Raw genomic sequence first — 18,346 nt, 5'->3', positions numbered from 1 at the left:
CACATCTTTACCCACAAGTCATGTTACCCATCTGCCAAGGGATCGCGACTTCCCATACACCTCTACCGAGGAGGCGAGGCAGGGTAACACTACGAGGCCTTTACAAAGTTCCACTAGCTTCAGAAAACCCGCTACAGTTTATAGGAAGCTCCAATGCAGGAATCCCTTGCAGGACCGCCATCGCAGCAAAATCCTCCCGAGGGCCTCCCTACACTGACCACTCCCCTACTGCCCTTGCCCCTTTCGGGTAAGGTAGTCCTCCACTAGCTTTCCTAATTAATCAGCCAAGGGCGTCCCATTAAACCCTTGTGGTAGCACGGTTTTCCCGGGTGGTTCTCCATGTTCCAATTAACATAATGATCTTATCATGAACAGTAAATAACAACTGATAATAAAAGTGTAATCATGAATAATGTATCTCCATACCCAAAACCACATATAGCACTAGCAAGTACTACCCGGAAAGTTCAGTGGTAAACAAGGTATAAAGATAGACAAACTAGGGTATCCTATTGGGTCCCATCAAGATTAACCTATGCAGATCATTATGATTAATTAGAACATGAGTGGGTAAAAAGAAGTGATCAAGGGCACAACTTGCCTGGGACTTGAGATTCCAGGTACCAACTTGCTCTTCAGATGACACGTGTCCTCACTGCTAAACGTAGCAATACAGACAAACATGGTATAGGCAAAAATTAACATTACACCAAACATAAGAATAAACTGTGTAGTAATAATCTACGCGCTGCTACGAGATCGTGGGTTCAAGAATCACTAAAATTGGAGTTATGGTTAAGGAGATATGATTTATGGAAGATAAATGTGATTTGAACATTTAAACTACATTATAAATTGGTTAATATACATTGTATGAGAAAATATACTCCAAATGATTAAGTAAACTTTAATCTAGATTATAATTTATTTAGAAATCATATTATAGTAAGATTATAATTATAGATGTGTCGTCCTTGGATTAAAGAGTTAGTGTACTTAGCCATAGGTTAAATAAATATAAACGTACTTGATATGCTACAAATAATGTTAGTACTGCTTAGAAAATATTTTCATGAAACCAACGCAATTTGAATGGACTAAAACGGAGTTAAAATGAATGAGTTATGTAATAAACAAGTTTCTATGTATTTTTAACACTTATTTTATGAATTTCTGGGATTTGTGGACTGCTGATGCAAATACGAGAGAGCTCAGGGTCGTTTTTGTTAATTCCAGGATCTTTTAGTAATTACTTTACGCCGAGTGTGGATGGCAGGCTAGTTTCTGGTAAATGCAGGGGGTTATTAGCAAAAGGGGTGGGCCGAAGGGGTATCACCCAGTATCAGCCGTAGGATATGATATATGTGGTTTGGATTAGATTAGAGCTTCATCAAAACGGCATGCGCTATAGACCGTAGATCCCGAGACCCACGGTCAGGATTTTCATGACGCCACATCACACACCAACCGCTCGATTAGATTAGACGGTTCAGATATTCCCGGCCGAAGCCTTATCCTCCATCCAATCGCAGCCGCACGCCAACAATCCAATGGCACCAGGCCCATCCCCTTGCTCACCGATCAACCATCACGGTGAACAGGAATCTCCACGGCGACACCTCGCCGGCGCACCAAACAACGACGAACCAGTGGCCTAATCGATCCCCCCAAAGCTGCCAAGCGAAGATCGGAAGGTAACAAATGCGATCAATAGCACATTACCGAGAGTACACAAGTGAGTATGCCCGCCCACGACATGCTGCGGATTGGTGGACAGGGTGAGCATCGACGTGAAATTGCTGGTCTCCCGCCCGGGGTTCACGCACGACGAGGCCACATATGTGCGCGGTGGGATCCTTCGATGCCCCAGTACCACCCGTCGAGGCCGAAGGATCGCCCATGGGCAGGATCGACGGCGGCGGTGGCTCTTCTTCCACACTGATTTCCCCCCAACGCGATTCTTTGTGGAAAGCACGAGATGGACGTGACATCCATGGTTCGCTTACATACCTCCCAGAGAGACGTCCGGGCGGTTGGAGTCCAGATCTAAGTCATGGCGAATTTGCGCAGGTAATCGTGGAGTTTGTTGAGGGAGGCGGCAATCTGCTCCCAATTGACCCGCAACAATGGTTTAAGAAGTTGAGATGAGAGTAGAGGAAGGGGGGGCGGGATTCAGCTTTATAGCCTAGTGGCGCACACACGGAGTTAGTCCGGCGCGCGGATAGCGATGGATTCGATCGGATTTTCCGAGGTTCACGGCCAGCTTGATTTCGCGGAGGTTTGTTACGCGTTCTGTTTGAGGTAGGAGAAGCCCTGACGATTGGGTCCCATGTGTAGGTGACACCGGTGTGAGCATCAATGAACTACACGGACGACCCACCGGTCAGTGGGACAGGGCGTGCTGGGCTGAGGTTGTAGGCGCGCGGCATCAGTTTGGGCCGGCGGAAGCTTGGGATAGTGGGCCGAATCGAGGAGAATTGGCCCACGCGCGGGTTTCTTCTTTTTTCTTTTTTGTTTTTGTATTTTACTTTCTTTCACCTTTTCAAATTTCTATTTCAATTTCAACTTGATTCAACTTTGAATTTCAAACATAATTCTATTATGGACATAGATCCTATCTTCATTATTATTATTATTTATCTTGCTTCTCACCATAAAGAATAATTCATTTTAGGAGAATATCATTTGAAGATCTTTCCACTATTCGTTTAGATTCTTTTACTTTCTTTATTTATTATATTTTTTTACACAAATTTTGGGCTCTACAAATTAGGTGTCTCTTACTAGCTTTATAAGTCATTGAGAGTTTAGAAGGAGAGGAAAAAAGCACGATCAAGAAACCAAGCAACAAAGAGCGACAAATGAAGCAATAGCTCACACTCTCTAGAATCTCTCACAAGGCACTTAATCACTAATGAACACAATCACAATTGTTGCACTTGGAGGATTTTAGATGCTTGTGTGAGGCTTTGGAGTGAACTCTAGCTCTTTGCAATTAATTGGGAGTTGGAATGCTTGGATGTGATGAATGGAAGTGGTTGGGTTGTATTTATAGACACCAACTACTTCCTAGTCGTTGCCCACTTTCTACCAACCGCGGACGGTTCGCATTTCTGGCCTTAACGGGCCGCCCCTGCACATCAACGGCTGAAATCGCAACGGTCAACAATAACGACTATAAGTGCATTAAAGGCATCGTCATATATCAAATAAAGCAGTCACGGACGGTCCAGCCGTACACCCCGGACGGTCCACGAGATGCTAAAATTGGATTTTACTGAACCTGGTACCATGGGGGTTTTCTGGTTTTCAACGTGCGAACGGTCCACGCCTAGAGGCCAAACGGCCCGCGCTTGGTCTCGGACTGTACTCTTTACTCCTTCAGACAATATGTAGAAGAAGATTTGATTTCAACATAGTTTCTGTCCGAGGTGCATTAGGTATCGTGGACGGTCCGCGCACAGATGAATTTTCCAAAAAAACTCGTCTGTCCAGAATAATCTACGTTATTCCGGACAATCGACTTAGAATTGAGATAGATAGACTTATGCACGTGTGAAATAATCAACTACGCAAACTAGTTAGTACATTAGTTTATAATTGTCATCAAACACCAAAATCAATTTAGAAAAAATGGTAAAGGTGGTTGAGCACATTTTCTTCGGTGTTTGTATACAGTAAGGTCGTTCTGCGTCATCTTTTTACAAATAACCCCTCACAGCTATTTCAAATTAACCCGCTGCACGCCTATAGATGGTCAAACGGCGGCCCGGCACGAGCCAGACGCCCGCGGGCCACAACTCTGGCCCAGACACGTCATACCGGCTTGTTGACTGTGTCGGGCCAGCCCGTCGTCCTATTTGATTAAATAGGCATAAAATGTTAAAAAGGTGGGGTTCGAACTCATGCCCTGATGGAAGAAGGGCTGGGTGAAGTTGTCTAACCAGTAGAACATCATGCTCAAAAGTTTTTAATATTGAATATAAATTATTTTTAATATTGAATATAAATTGTATATATGTATATATGTTTTTTGTAAAATAAAAATAATATTGGTGTAATGGACTCCATGATATTTGAGGTTGCTGAATTGGATGGAGCAATAATAATTTGTCACACTAATATAAAATGAAATGTTATTTGTTGGTTTTAAACGTTAGTAATGGCTACAAAGTAGCATAATTTATATGGAGCGCATCCAGTTTTTATTGATATCTGACTTTAGCAATCACTCCATATTTTGATCTATCTTTTTTATAAATTTGAGTTAATGTGACTTATTTTAGAAACTTGAGCTCACAAACTTTCTCTTATTTAGTCTCTGTATGGTGGAATTATGTCATTTTATAATATATGTTCGTTCAGTTAGTCGTTGTGAACTCTCTTCTAATCGCTCACTTTATTGACCGTATTGTACCAAGACATATTGGATGGAGTAAACAATAACATCAGTTAGCCAAATCAAAAAAATATTATACGGAGAGCGGAGATAATCAATAAAAATTTTTAAAAAAAATTTGGTGGATAATTTATATGGATATTGTTGTAAGCGGTTGTAACACACGGGCAAGCCCGACTAGTATGTCTTTAGTGCACAGTTTGATATGTTTATTTAATTTGTTTTTATTTTTTAATAGTAGTATGGGACGGTCATATTTTTTCTATTTATCTGTTAACAGAAACATGTGACACACTGACACGTAGGCCCATCGGTCGGCCTATACTCTTTCTATTTTCTTTCTTCCCTTCATGCTCCCGAGTCCCGATCCATCCGTAGAGGGCGGCGGCCGCATCCTCTCCCCCCGCGGCCGAGCTCCACCCCCACCCACCCACACGCACACACTTTGCCGGCGGCGAGCACCACCAGGACAGCAGGTGTTCCCTCCTCTTGGTTTTCCCTTCATGCGGTGCGACTGGGTCTAACCCTTCTGGAATCATCTCCGATTCGGGGGGTTTTAGACGATATCTGGGCGGGATACAAGGTTTTTGGATGGAATTCCGGGGATCTCTGTCGACCCATATGTTTAGTGGTTGGGGAATTGGGGAAAGCGGTAGAAAGGTGTGATGTTTTAGTCCTTTTTGGTTGAAGCGGAGCTTGAGTCTTTGAGAAGCCATTTGGGCGTAATTCTTCTTTCGTTGATTGGGGTCGGCCTTGTGTGCAGGTTACGCAGATGTTTCTTTTTAGAGTTATTGCATCTCCTCAGTTGTAGTTTATCTCGGTTGTGTATCCACGAGTGCTGTGTACACCAATTCCTGTAGAAAAGATGGGTGAACATGTTTTCATTGTTCAAGAATGTTGTTATATGTTTTTAAATCATGTAAGACATGTTTTAGTTTTACCATGGGGTCTCGAGAACAATATTGTTTATTTCCTCATTCTGTTTTGAAGCCGTCGGAATTATGCTTGTAATCATTGCTGAAGTTTTTGTGAACATATATTTTTTTTCAATCGATTTTGCTCGAGCCAGTATCTTTTATTGCAACACCATGAACTCCCATGGTGCTGGTTCGCATTCACGGCTTTTGGACCTCAACTATCCCCCTGCTGAAGGGGCTGGTGAGGGGGCTTCACGTTTCAGCAGTATCCCTGTCTCTCATAGAGAGGGTTCAAGCAGCATGCCTGTACAACACATCCAGGCTTCGAGTAGTACACCACCGGCTACTGGTGAGCCTCGCATTGGTATGCGTAGTTGCCCCATCGATGTGGAAGCCATCGATGATGATGCCGTTATCTATTCTTCAAGACCACTGCCTCGAGTACGTACTTGTGCATTGTTCTGGTGTCTATCTGTGGATATGCATATTATTTTGTTCTGCTTTTGATTCTTATATGATCATTTAATATGAAGAAAATGTTTATCTGGTTGGTTTCCTTCATGTTTCAGGCAAGACAGCAGTTGACCACGACAGAAAGTATTACTATCATAATAGATGATGATTCCGAAACAAACCTAGAAACAGCAGGTTTGATGTTATATCCAGTGTGAATTTTATAAACCATGTTCAGTTATTCATTTTAGTGCAGCAATAAAGTTGTTTTGTATGAAGATCCATAGTTCTCATTTCATTCCACACATGGTAATTTATTGTTTTGCTCTGTTGGACTGCCCCCCCCCTCTTCTGTTCATTCATTTTAGTGGATCAATCAAGTTGTTTTGTATGAAGATTCATAGTTCTCATTTCATTCCACACATAGTAATTTATTGTTTTGCTCTGTTGGACTGCTGTCCTGTTCATTCTCTATCAGTTGTGATGTTTACCCTGCACTCAATGAGGTACCATCATAATGTAGGTTCTGTTTGTTACAGTTTACCTTGCTAGCATAAAAAAGCTATACGATATGTGTGTTAGTGCTTCACAATGTACCTCTATTTTTTTTTCTGTTGCTACTTGTTAGCTGCCCATTTAACAACATGATCTCGTTGATAATCGTCTACATGGTTTGATTAGAAAGTCGGCAATATATGTCACTGCAATCATAGATGTTGTTCAATACTGTTTGTCGACTTGGCGTACTGACTTGAGAGTTGTTCCACTGGAAGGTGAATAGGGTGGGCATCTGTACACAACATTTCCTATGTTGTGTTAGCAGTGTTGAATATGCTACAGTTTTTTCATGGTTTCAGTTCGCTTAGGCTGCCTTATAAATTGTAATTGTTGTTTAGCTGATTGTTTGCACACAAGATAAGTGTTTAGGTAATATAATAGTAACCTTAGAGCGTGATTGGATGCCTGCATCTGGTCCGGGCCAGGTCCCGTGGATGCAGAGGACTCCGTGTTTGGATAACTGGAGGAGGTGTCGGGCTAGGTTGAACTTCCCCCCTCAGCTAGGCTGAGATGCTACGTGGGGTGTGAGCTTCGCTCCCCAGCCAGGCTACGAACAAAACTAGATCTCATTTGTTATATAAAATATATTTTTATTTTTATCTTCTTCGTGACGCAGCCAACCAAACATTGGCGAAAAGCAGCCTGGCCCTATAGAGAAACCGCATCCAAACAAGAAGGTTCTATGTCAACTCAACCAGGCTCATGCCAGCCTGGTGCTGCTCCCTCCATCATGGCCATGTTGGGACTATAACCAATCACACCCTTAGTGATGCATTTCCTCTTAAATAAATGTTAAATATCACCTTATAGATTTTGTTCTTGATCCCTTTGCTCAAGTACACCTAGCATGTAGGAATGAGATCCTAGAGACTAATGTACTTGTCTTCTGGTCATATCTAAAACCCTGACAAATGGTGCATTCATTGTAGGCGATGCTCTTGACGAGCATGTGAACTTACTGCTATCTCTGGGCATAGAACGCTCGCATGAGCCTACAAGTGCAACCAACACCTTCCCTGGAATAAGCATGGTGGACACACCAAAAGTAAACACCTTCAAGGTAAGAACTATTCTACGTCCTTGGTCAATATATGGTCAGTAAACATCAACCTCTGCAATGCCCCGCTCAAATGGTTTTTTCACGCCAAAGTGGATCCAGGTGCCTCCTGAACCTGTGAAGGAGGTTCCGAAGGAACCGAAGCTCAGCTGCCCGATCTGTATGAACGAGATAACCGAAGCGGCGTCGACCGTATGCGGTCACATTTTCTGCCAGCCGTGCATCAAGGCTGCCATTAAGGCCCAGAAGAAGTGCCCTACCTGCCGGAGGAAGCTCACTCCAAGACAGCAACACCGGGTGTACCTCCCATCGCCTTAGTAGCCCAGTGCAGAGTCATTTTGCTACAAGTTCTGCCGTGCCGGGGGCTGTATGTTGGAGGCAACTGGGGGGGGGGGGGGGGGGGAGCATAGAGGTCCTGTTTGGTTCGTTCATTTAGTGTCATAATCAGTTAACAGGGTAATCTATTACCATTGCTTTATGTTTGGTTAGACTATACTGTAAACGATTGCAGTGGGATGCAATACCAGCCAATACAAAATTATTGCCGCTGCTTTTTGACTGTTAGCCAACTCCGATCCGTCTTTTTGGATCCCACGTTGCAACCAAACATAGACTGGTAACCGTTCACAGCAAAGGATAGCAGGTGCAATAAGTTCCATTCTCATTACCACTACCTGTTGCCGAACCAAATAGCACGTCTTAGTGTTACGGGAAAAAATTGCTATTTTAGCCTTTTTAACATGGACTCTCTGCTATTATGTGATCCTCTATCTATGATTTATGGGACTATTTGTGTCTATAATTGTGGGTCTGATGGTAAAATAGAGAAATCCGAGACAGTGATAAAATAGCAAATTTCCCGTGTAGAATCTTAACCGGTTAACCCTGGGACGTGAATTGTGACGCAATGCAACTTCTTTATACATTTTTTTTTGCGGTCTCTGTAATGGACTAATGGGCAGTCAATAGGCGCGTCCCAACTTGTCTGAAGTTCCAGCGCTGCGTTTGATCATGGAGTTTTGCAGTGGCCTGGTGACATGGTTGTGAAGCCCAGACCAATTCCCATGGGTTGAGACTGAGAGAGGGCTTTCATGTTTCCTTATAGAGAGCAGATGCTATCCAGCTCATTACCTTCCTGCTAAGGGCCTATTTATTTCAGCTTATAGATTATATAATCTGGATTATAATCTAAATTATATAATATAGACATATTATAATTTACATGTAGTTGTTTGGTAGTCTAAATTATACAAATGTAGATTATTCATAAAGACAGCAGTACCTTTATTTGTTTATTTGAGGTGGAGAAAGAAGAATGACATATATTGTAATTTCTATTTACGTAACCATGGGTGGTGGGTCTTTTGCCACAATAATCTCAAATAAGCTACTTTTGAAGAGATTATGAGATTATTTTAATCTGGGCTTTAGATTATATAATATGAATCCATAATCTAGGTGTCTGTTTATTTGTTGAATTATTTGTGTTGAATTATATAATCTAGAGAGATTGTAATATGAAACAACAGGGCCTAAGATTACAAGTCGAAATTAGCCATCAGTTTTATCAGAGACGGTATTACTCATTGTCAGGTCTTGTTTGGAGTATAATAAAGAAGGCCTACTTGCTAGCACCACGACTATTAAATCATCGGAGCAAGTCCAACACCGTGCCAGACTGCCAGCCGCCTATTGGAGCAAAACGATCGCGTCGTGCTTACGAATGGCAACGGTAAAATCCTCGTCGGGGGTTTTGGTTCCCGTCCCCGTGAAAAAAAAATTTCTTGCGGGATCCCCACAAACTCTTTATGGGCTTGTTTGGGATCAAAGGTAATGAAGTGGATTGAGGGGACTAGAATCCCCTACTACTTAATTTTGAATAGTGAGAGATTATAGCCCCCTCAATCCCCTCCATTACCCTTTGTCCCAAACAAACCCTACGGAAATAAATTCTTATCGGAGATTCCTGTCCCCGTTTAAATTATAATTATAACATACTTTCTTTGTTATTAATATAAAACATCGTCACTTATATAAATTGTCAGATGTTAGATGTTAAACTCATTATGAGTACATCAAAATAACATATTTGTACAATGAGTTATTTCTTAACAATATAATTATTTATTTTTATCATTATATATCACATGAAATCATCACCGTATATAAGTTTAACGGGTCCCCGTGGGGACGGCGAATATAATTATTTATTTTTATCATTATATATCATATAAAATCATCACCGTATATAAGTTTAACGGGTCTCCGTGGGGAACGGGGATAGATCCACATCTCTGTCCCCGTTTACCCACCGGAGAGGATTTTTTCCCGTTTACGTCTCCGCGGAGAAAAAATCTTTCCTATCTCTATTTCCTAATGAAGGAATTTCCCATGGAGTATCGGGGATCAGAGCCCATTGTCATCTCTAAGTGTGCTTGAGCAAAGAGGCCAAGAGCGGTACAATGCCGGGGACGTCTTCATCGGCGGGTAGCCGTCAGCTCAGCGCAAAGCCAGGGGCACTCGCGGCGGGATAAGGGAAGCGGTGGCCCAAATGATGCCGACGTTGACGCCACCCACGCGGCCACCGAGCGAGCACGAACCCACCCATCCGTCTCCGTCGCCTTTCTTTCTCCTCCGCCCATTTGCGTCAGCGCCGGGTAACGCCTGCCTGGCTTCCTTCAGAATCTGCAAGACTGCAAGACCTGTCCAATCCTTGCGCATCAAACAAGTAGCGCGCCAATGGCAACGAGTGCGCCATTTTCTCTAAGATTTAAAAAAAACGGGATGCTACTTTTGCATTCAAAAAGTTAGGGGCGACTTTTCCCCCCGAAAGGTGTTAGTGTTTTTTTTCATATGAATCCTAAATTACGCTGACGAACATCGACCATTACGTCCTCGCTATGTTATTAATTGCAGGATTAGCGATGCATGTAGGACGACGGGACCGTTTTATGCTTCAACAAAAAAACTAGCATGACGGGACTTGTTCTTCCATAGGGACGAAGACGTGCGGGAAAATCCCTTTCTCATTTTTATTTTTTAATAAAACGGAATAGGATTCGAAAAAAAGGAATGGAAAGCGAAGTCTGGATAGACGGAAATACCAGAATAAAAAATATGGACAAAGAGCCAGGAAAATAAATTAAGATGATATAATCTAATATTAATATTAACAAATATACATGTATACGATTGTACAATAATATGCACATATAAAGACCGACACAGAACATCTCCAAGGAAGAGCTCCCAAAAATGACTCCCAAAAATATGTTTTTAGCAGTATCCTATAATATTTATTAGGAGTGGATTTTAACCTTCTCTCCAATAATTCCTCTAAAGATGGGTACGAATATATTAAACTAGGTCAGATGAGCCTTAAGCCCATATTAATTTGTTTTCATCATGATGGTACTGTCGTCTCCCTCTCAGTGACCTGGCGCGTGCCACCACCAAGACGCTTCATTCCTATACATGGCTACCAAAGGATGGTAACGAGCGCGCCAGCGATTGCGTGCGGGGAGAAGGAGGCATCGGATGGCGGCGAGCACAACGACGATTGGGTGTGGGGAGAAGCCAGGGAGGGTCGAGGAGACGTAGGGTATGGCGTCGAGGCGACGTTGCTGGGGGACGGTGTCTAGAAGCTACGAGACGAGATAGGGACGAGGCGAAGATGGGGATTTGGGGAAGGAGACGACGACGACTTGACTGAGGAATGGGTGGATTACTGTCGGCGTTTCGACCCCGGGGGTCCCTGGACCGACGAGTAAATTGTCGCTGCGTGTCCCAGCCCAGATGGTCGACGCGAGATGGAACACAAGGGGGAAAAAAAGGGAACTGCGGCTCGTGTTATCCTGCGCCCAGGGCGGATGCGCTTGCAGTAGGGGGTTACAAGCGTTCGCGAGAGAGGGAGAGAGCCTGACCGTCAGCCCGTCCTCCCGCGCGGCCACCTTCTCGTACGAGGGCCCTGAACCTTCCTTTTATAGATGTAAGGAGAGGGACCAGGTGTACAATAGGGGTGTAGCAATATGCTAACGTGTCCGGCAGAGAGGAGCCAGAGCCCTATGTACATGCCGACGTGGCTGTCGGAGAGGTGTTAGTGCCCTGTGCATGTGATGTCGTGGTCGTCGGAGGAGCGCTTGAGCCCTGTAGAAGCATAGCTGTCGGGGCTGTCGGGACCTTGCTGACGTCTCCTTGCTTCCGTAGGGGGCTGAGAACCGCTGTCGTCATGGGAGCACGCGGGGTGCCATCATTACCAGTTTACCGGGGCGAGCCAGATGGGACGCCGGTCTTGTTCCCTGTAGCCTGAGCTAGCTAGGGGTAGGGTAATGATGTACCCCCTGTAGCGTGGTCGGTCCGAGCCCAAGGTCGGGCGAGGCGGTGACTCTTCCGAGGTCGAGGTTGAGTCTGAGCCCTGGGGTCGGGCGAGGCGGAGACCGTCTTCCGAGGTTGAGGTTGAGTCCGAGCCCTAGGGTCGGGCGAGGCGGAGACCGTCTTCCGAGGTCGAGGTTGAGTCCGAGCCCTGGGATCGGGTGAGGCGAAGACCGTCTTCCGAGGTCGAGGCGGGGGCCAAGCCCCGGGGTCGGGCGAGGCGGAGCTTCCTATGGCGCCTGAGGCTGGGCTCAGCTACTGTCAGCCTCACCCTGGCGGGTGGCACAGCAGTCGGAGCAGGGCAGACGACGCTGTTTTTCTGTCAGGTCAGTCAGTGGAGGGGCGAAGTGACTGCGGTCACTTCGGCCCTGCCGACTGAGGAACACGCGTCAGGATAAGGTGTCAGGCGATCCTTGCATTGAATGCTCCTGCGATATGGTCGGTTGGCGAGGCGATCTGGCCAAGGTTGCTTCACTGCGAAGCCTGCCCGAGCTAGGCCTCGGACGAGTCGAAGGTGTGCCCGTTGCTTGAGGAGGCCCTCGGGCGAGGCGTGAATCCACCTGGGTCTACTATTCCTGCCCGAGGCTGGGCTCGGGCGAGGCGAGATCGTGTTCCTTGAGTGGACGGAGCTTTGACCTGAATTGCGCCCTCAGGCTTTTGCAGCTTGTGCTGATGGTGATTACCAGCCGAGTTTAGGAGCCTTGGGGGTACCCCTAATTATGGTCCCCGACAATTACGACAACGGAGTAAGCTTCGTGCGGGAAAAAGCAAAATCAACTCAATTTCGCGCCAACTCGCGATTCTGGAGAGCTTAGAAAATTCCCTTTTTCTAGCTACAAATGAGAGACCTTTATGATTGCTTTGGTGACAGGAGAATTAAAGGGGATCTATTGGAAGAAAATCTCTTGCTATTTAAAATTAAATACTAAGTGGTTTCCCTACCATTCCCTTGTCAGTCCTTAAGGGGTATGAAGAGGCCAGTTTAGGGAAACTATTAAATATAAGATTTTATGTTTGTCCTAAAATACTTAATTTAGGGGAGGCTTTTGAGGAGCTTTTAAAGATGCTTTTGAATATCAGATTTGGACAAAAAAACACGAAACTTTATGAGAAAGACAACCTATATTAATACCGAAGAACTAATAACTATATGGATCGTCTAAATAGCAGGCCGTATAGGATCCTTACAAGTTGGCTTATTAAACTTGCTCTAGACGCCCGTAGAATTATGGCATGCCACGGAGTCAGACTCCCGGTGCGCAGGTAAGCATGTCTCCTTTGGCTGCGTGTGAGCGTGTCAGGTCAAAGCGCACGGTATGTGGGTGGCTATGTCTATGTGCCCGCGCTAGCACGTCGTGTTGGAATGCAATGAACATTTTGCGTCCGGTCTCACTCACACAAACTCACAACACACCTACGTTGACGGATGAGGTCATTACGGTTTGGACCTCTTTGTTTTTTCAATGAACCAAAGTGACTGCCTTCAAAAAAAAAAGGAACAGAATCTCAAGCTCCAAAACGTAAAAGCAGGATGTCTTCGCCGTCGTGATACTTCGCCTCTGCTCCGTTATTTCATTTCGCTGATGTGCCTCGTATATAATTTTCTATAGGAGCGGCGATTGACGAGGACATAACAGAAAACTGCAGTCGTACGAAACAAAATTCCAACACACAGGGAAAAAAAAAGTCGATAGCTAGAGGTGAGATAGCTTTCTAGTCTTCGACGGCGACGGGAAAATTCTTTTCTTTTTTTTTTTTGGGTATTTTTCCACTCTGCATGCATATCCTGGTGAGCTCTTTAGGGTGGGTTTGGTTGAATGGACAAAAAGAGACGGAATGAGGCGGCCACAGCTTCAGTCATATTTAGACGAGGGCAGGGGCGAGTTGAACTCCAGACCATTTTTTGGTGGCGGCGCCGTCCCCAAAAAACGAGCGGATGAAGTCGCTCCCGTCTGTCGCGGTGCTGAAAAAATCGTGTTGCCTCCCAACAAGTGACAAAATCACCATCCAAACAAAAACTGGGTTGGTTCCATCCAAGTTTATCCCTTCAACCCAACAAAAACAATAGTGACTCTTAAAGATGACCCTGCCCCTAAATTAGGGATGACCATATCCCATCCTATTTTGACTCCAAACCAATTTAGGGGCAGGGTCATCTTTAAGAGCCACTATTGTTTTTGTTTGGTTGAAGGGATAAACTTGGATGGAACCAACCCAGTTTTTGTTTGGATGGTGGTTTTGTCACTTGTTGGGAGGCAACACGATTTTTTTTAGCACCGCGACAGGGGCGGGGGCGACTTCATCCGCTCGTTTGGCGGCTGAAAGGGAATTAGGCTTACACCTAGTCCCTAATTAATTTTGGTGGTTGAATTGCCCAACACAAATATTTGGACTAACTAGCTTGCTCTAGTGCATAAGTTATACAGGTGCCAAAGGTTCACACTTAGCCAATAAAAAGACCAAGTATTGGGCTCAACCAAAGAGCAAAGGGACAACCGAAGGTACCTCTGGTCTGGCGCACCGGACTGTCCGGTGTGCCACCGGACATGTCCGGTGCACCAGAGGTCTCCAACTCCGAACTACTCACCTTCAGGAAATTCTAGAGGCAACTCCGCTATAATTCACCAGACTGTCCGATGTACACCGGACATGTCCGGTGCTCCACGGAAGAGCAGCCTCCGGAACTCGCCAGCCTCGGGAATTCACTTCGGGCACTCCGCTATAATTCACCGGACTGTCCGGTGTACACCGGACTGTCCGGTGTAACAGCGGGGCAACGGCTACTACGGCGCCAACGGCTACCTGCAGGCGCAATTAATGCGCGCCAGCGCGCGCAGAGGTCAGACACGCCCATGCTGGCGCACCGGACAGTCTACAGTACATGTCCGGTGCGCCACCGGACATCCAGGCGGGCCCAGAAGACAGAACTCCAATGGTCGAACCCAACGGCTTTTGGTGACGTGGCTGTCGCACCGGACATGTCCGGTGTGCACCGGACTGTCCGGTGCGCCATCAAACAGACAGCCTGTAACACCCTGAATTTGGGGGTATAAAATTTCTTTGCTCATATTCACAAATTCAGGTGTTACTTCCCTTTTCTCATCCTTCCCCAATCTTTTCCTTCTCATTTCTATAGGAGAAAAGTGCTTATTTTAATTGTAATAATAGTCTATTAACTCAAACTCCAAGAGAGTATGAATTGTTGCATCATGTTGAACCCTAGATTTCACTTTTGTTTGGTGCATAATTCTTGGAAAGTCCAATTTGAGTTTGTGGCTTATTTGGATTTGAATCAAATAGAATAAATAAAAGAAAAAGGGAAAACAATTCCAGAATAAAAGAAAAAAGGAAAGAAGCCCACTCCCCCGCCCCCCTCAGCCTTTCGGCCCAGCTAGGCCCATCCCGCGCGCGCGCGCTCTTCCCCCCCCCCCCTCTCTCTGCCCTGGCGGGCCCGCCCGTCAGCGCGGCCGCCTTCCGCGCGCCCGCCCCCGCTTTCCCCTCTCTCTCTGCTCGCGGGCCCGGGCTGTCAGCCCCGTCTTCTCCGCGTAACCGCCGCCCGAGCTGCGCGCTGCCGCGGACTCCGCGCCCACGTCGCGCGTGGAGCTCGCAACTGCCCCGCCCCCCGGCCACTTGAGCCAGAACCCCACTCGCCCTCTCCCCCTCCCTCATTTGCGCACCAGCAGACCCCTCTCTCTCACCTCCCCCTCGCTACGCTCACGCCAGAGCGCCGCCGCCATAAACCCCCGTCGTCCCGAGCTCGTTTCCCCGTCGCCGTTGGAGCTCCGCCGTGCCCTCTGCCACGGTGAGCTTCGCCCCGACGTCCGCAACCCGGGACGCGCCCCAATTTCCCCTCCCCCTCCCTATTTCTCTCTGCCCGCGCTCACCCGCCGTCCTCCGTGCAGCCGCGGAGGTCCGCCACCGTCGCCCCGGGCCGCCGTTGCGCCATCGCCGCCACCGAGGAGTCCCCGGAACCCGCTTTGAGGTAAGGAACCTTCCCCGCCCCCTCCAAACCCGTGTATTGCCTTCTGCCACGTTTGATTCCTCGCCGGAGTTGTTCAACGCCGCCGCCGAGCCGCTTTGCCATAGACCGCCCCCCTCCGGTGCCCCTGCCCCGACTCAGCCCCCACCAGAAGACTCCCCGCGCCTTCCCCAACCTCCCCGGCCGCTCGGGTCGCCCCAGAGACCCGCCAAGCGCCCGCGCCCCTCGTCTCCGGCGAGTCCTCCGCCGCGGGGACGAGCGCCGCCGCCCCAGCTAGCCGTAGGAGAGGCCAAGGCCGGCCACCCGATCCCCGCCGTCCGTCCCAGATCGGGCGGCCCCGTTTTAATTAGGCCGAGCCCAATCCTGGCTGCCTACCGGAGATCCAACGGCCCAGGGCCGCTCCCCCCACACCCCGCCTCCCTGCCGTTTGGGCCCCGCCTGTCAGCCCACCCCGCGCCCGCTCTGCCCGCTGGCCCCGCCTGTCAGCCCGCCCCGCGCCCGCTCTGCCCGCTGGCCCCGCCTGTCAGCCTGCCCGCGCTCGTGCTGCCCGCTGGCCCCGCCTGTCAGCCTGCCCGCGCTCGCGCTGCCCGCTGGCCCCGCCTGTCAGCCTGCCCGCGCTCGCGCTGCCCGCTGGCCCCGCCTGTCAGCCTGCCGCGCGCTCGCGCGTCCGCCCGCGGATCTAATCCTGGTCGTCCGCCTGAGATCCGACGGCCGTAGGTGCCCGATACCCCTTCGCCCTCGCTTTTTCTTAAAGAGACCCCCGGTTTTCTGGAATTCAAACCCGCCGTCCCTGGTTTCTTACAGTTAGGTCCTCGGACCTTTTATTTAATTCAAAATAGGTATTTAGGGTATATTTTTAACCCCTAAACTTGTAAAATTCATAACTTTGTCATATGAACTCCAAATTAGGTGCTTCAAATTGCAAAATGCTCATGGTATTTTTGTCTATCTATTTAAACAATGTTTCCCTGCTGTTTCCATGTACCAATTAATAGTTAATCATTAGGATAGGATTAAGGTTATTGGAACCCTATTTAAGATAATTAGAAGTTGGTAGACTTTAGTAAAAGTTGGAGCACCTAAGTTTATGGACTTAAACACCTAAGTTTAGGAACTTAAAACCATGCAAGGATTTAACCCCACCACTGACTTGAACTTGATTAGTGGATAATGAATCACTTTGTATAGTCCTCTACCCTAGACCTAGGGAACACCAGAGTGCCTATCCCTTTTCTACTATGAACTTGTGATCTCTCTGCTGCATATGTTTGGTATGTTGCTTTTTGTTTGTTATCTTCCCAAGTGCATAGTGTGAATGATTACTTTACGTAGACAACGAGCAGTCTGTGTTTCCCGAGGAAGTTGCAGAAGAAGTTCCTGATCAGCAGTTTGGTGAAGGCAAGTGTCCTCTGACCCATTATGTCCTATTCACTTATAATTCACTTTCCCGCATTACTTAATTGAAACCTAAGGTTTGACTAGCTTTATACTTTACCTTATCCTTGGTGACCTTTTGGGTTATTATTATGGTTAGCATTTTGCTATTGCCTTAACCTAATCAATGAACATGATGTGACTATTTATGAAACGATACTGTTATCCTGATGATATTGATGATCTCGTGATACTCTAGGGGGCTCAGGCTGTTTCCTGAGTACCTCTCCGTAAGGACCTGTTCGTTGAGAGACCACTCGGGATAACAGTGCAACCATGAGGGTGAAATGGGGTGCCCTTAGCTAATTAATTAGAGGAACTAGATGTGTAGTTGCTTCGCCGTCGTGCCGTCAATGGGGTCCAGGCACAGTGCTTGCTCTGCCGAGGCTGAGTGCCGAGGTTCTTTCGTTTTGCTTTTTGTTAGTCACTCTCCTGCGGGGAGGGGTACTGTGTTTATCAAACTGGAGAAACCTAACGGGCAGCTATGATCTCTAGGGAATCTTTGTAAAAGCTACGTAGTGATGCCCTGCCGGACCACCTAGGTAGTGGTCAATGGGGATTAGCTCTCCCCGGGTAGAAAGGGAATCATGACTCATGGGTAAAGTGTGCAACCTCTGCAGAGGGTAGTGAAACTGATATATCAGCCGTGCTCACGGTTAAGAGCAGCCTTGGGATCCTCTTTGATTAGAGATACAGATGGTTCGAGATACAATGATTATGTTTATGGGTTTGGTTCGACTATGATGATGGTGTTCCTCGATGAGGAAATGGTTCATGGGTTGGTTATTGCTAAAACCTGGCTTCACGAATAATAAATACCTGACCAACTAAAAGCAACTGCTTGAGCCTAACCCCACATAAAGCTAGTCCACTTCAGCCAAACGGGGCATTTGCTGAGTACGTTGATGTGTACTCATCCTTGCTTTACCACCAAACACCAGGTTGCCCGCATTGTAACCACTGCTCAGGAGAAGGCGAAGCCGTGGAAGGAGACTTCCAGGAGTTCCAAGACTACGACGAATTCTAGGTGTGGGTTGGCGGCAACCCCCAGTCAGCTGCCTGTGGAGGCCTTGTCTTTACTACATTTCGCTAGTACTTTGATTTACCTGTTAAGACGATGACTATGTGGATGTCTATGACTCTGTGATGTAATAAGTTAATACTCTTTTATGTTATTA

General features: G+C 46.9%; 1 protein-coding gene across 5 annotated transcripts; it reads left to right on the top strand.

The window, feature by feature from the left end:
• Positions 1 to 4,685: 4,685 nt before the first annotated feature.
• LOC100502508 (RING/U-box superfamily protein) lies at positions 4,686 to 7,948 on the top strand. 5 transcript variants are annotated; one of them, XM_020550006.3, is made up of 5 exons: positions 4,686 to 4,875; positions 5,469 to 5,757; positions 5,886 to 5,964; positions 7,257 to 7,387; positions 7,487 to 7,948. In XM_020550006.3, the coding sequence occupies exons 2-5, from the start codon at positions 5,488 to 5,490 to the stop codon at positions 7,700 to 7,702; spliced, it is 696 nt and encodes a 231-aa protein (XP_020405595.1). In that variant the 5' UTR covers positions 4,686 to 4,875; positions 5,469 to 5,487; the 3' UTR covers positions 7,703 to 7,948. The 5 variants fall into 5 exon arrangements, with proteins under 5 accessions (XP_020405595.1, XP_008673394.1, XP_023157698.1 ...); XM_008675172.4 differs by having other exon boundaries at positions 4,693 to 4,875; positions 7,478 to 7,948; XM_023301930.2 differs by lacking the exon at positions 5,469 to 5,757 and having other exon boundaries at positions 4,693 to 4,875; positions 7,478 to 7,948.
• The last annotated feature ends 10,398 nt before the right edge of the window (positions 7,949 to 18,346 follow it).

The sequence above is a fragment of the Zea mays genome, chromosome 3 (genome assembly GCF_902167145.1).
Source record: "Zea mays cultivar B73 chromosome 3, Zm-B73-REFERENCE-NAM-5.0, whole genome shotgun sequence".
NCBI classification, from domain to species: domain Eukaryota; kingdom Viridiplantae; phylum Streptophyta; class Magnoliopsida; order Poales; family Poaceae; genus Zea; species Zea mays.
The sequence above is the reverse complement of the archived record's forward strand: the minus strand, read 5'-3'. Positions and strand labels throughout refer to the sequence as shown.

Coding starts and splice junctions, on each gene's coding strand:
- LOC100502508 (NM_001196986.1), top strand. CDS start 5,401: ATGCTTGTAATCATTGCTGAAGTTTTTGTGAACATATATTTTTTTTCA. Junction 5,965..7,256: donor AACAAACCTAGAAACAGCAG/GTTTGATGTTAT, acceptor CATTCATTGTAG/GCGATGCTCTTGACGAGCAT. Junction 7,388..7,477: donor CAAAAGTAAACACCTTCAAG/GTAAGAACTATT, acceptor TTCACGCCAAAG/TGGATCCAGGTGCCTCCTGA.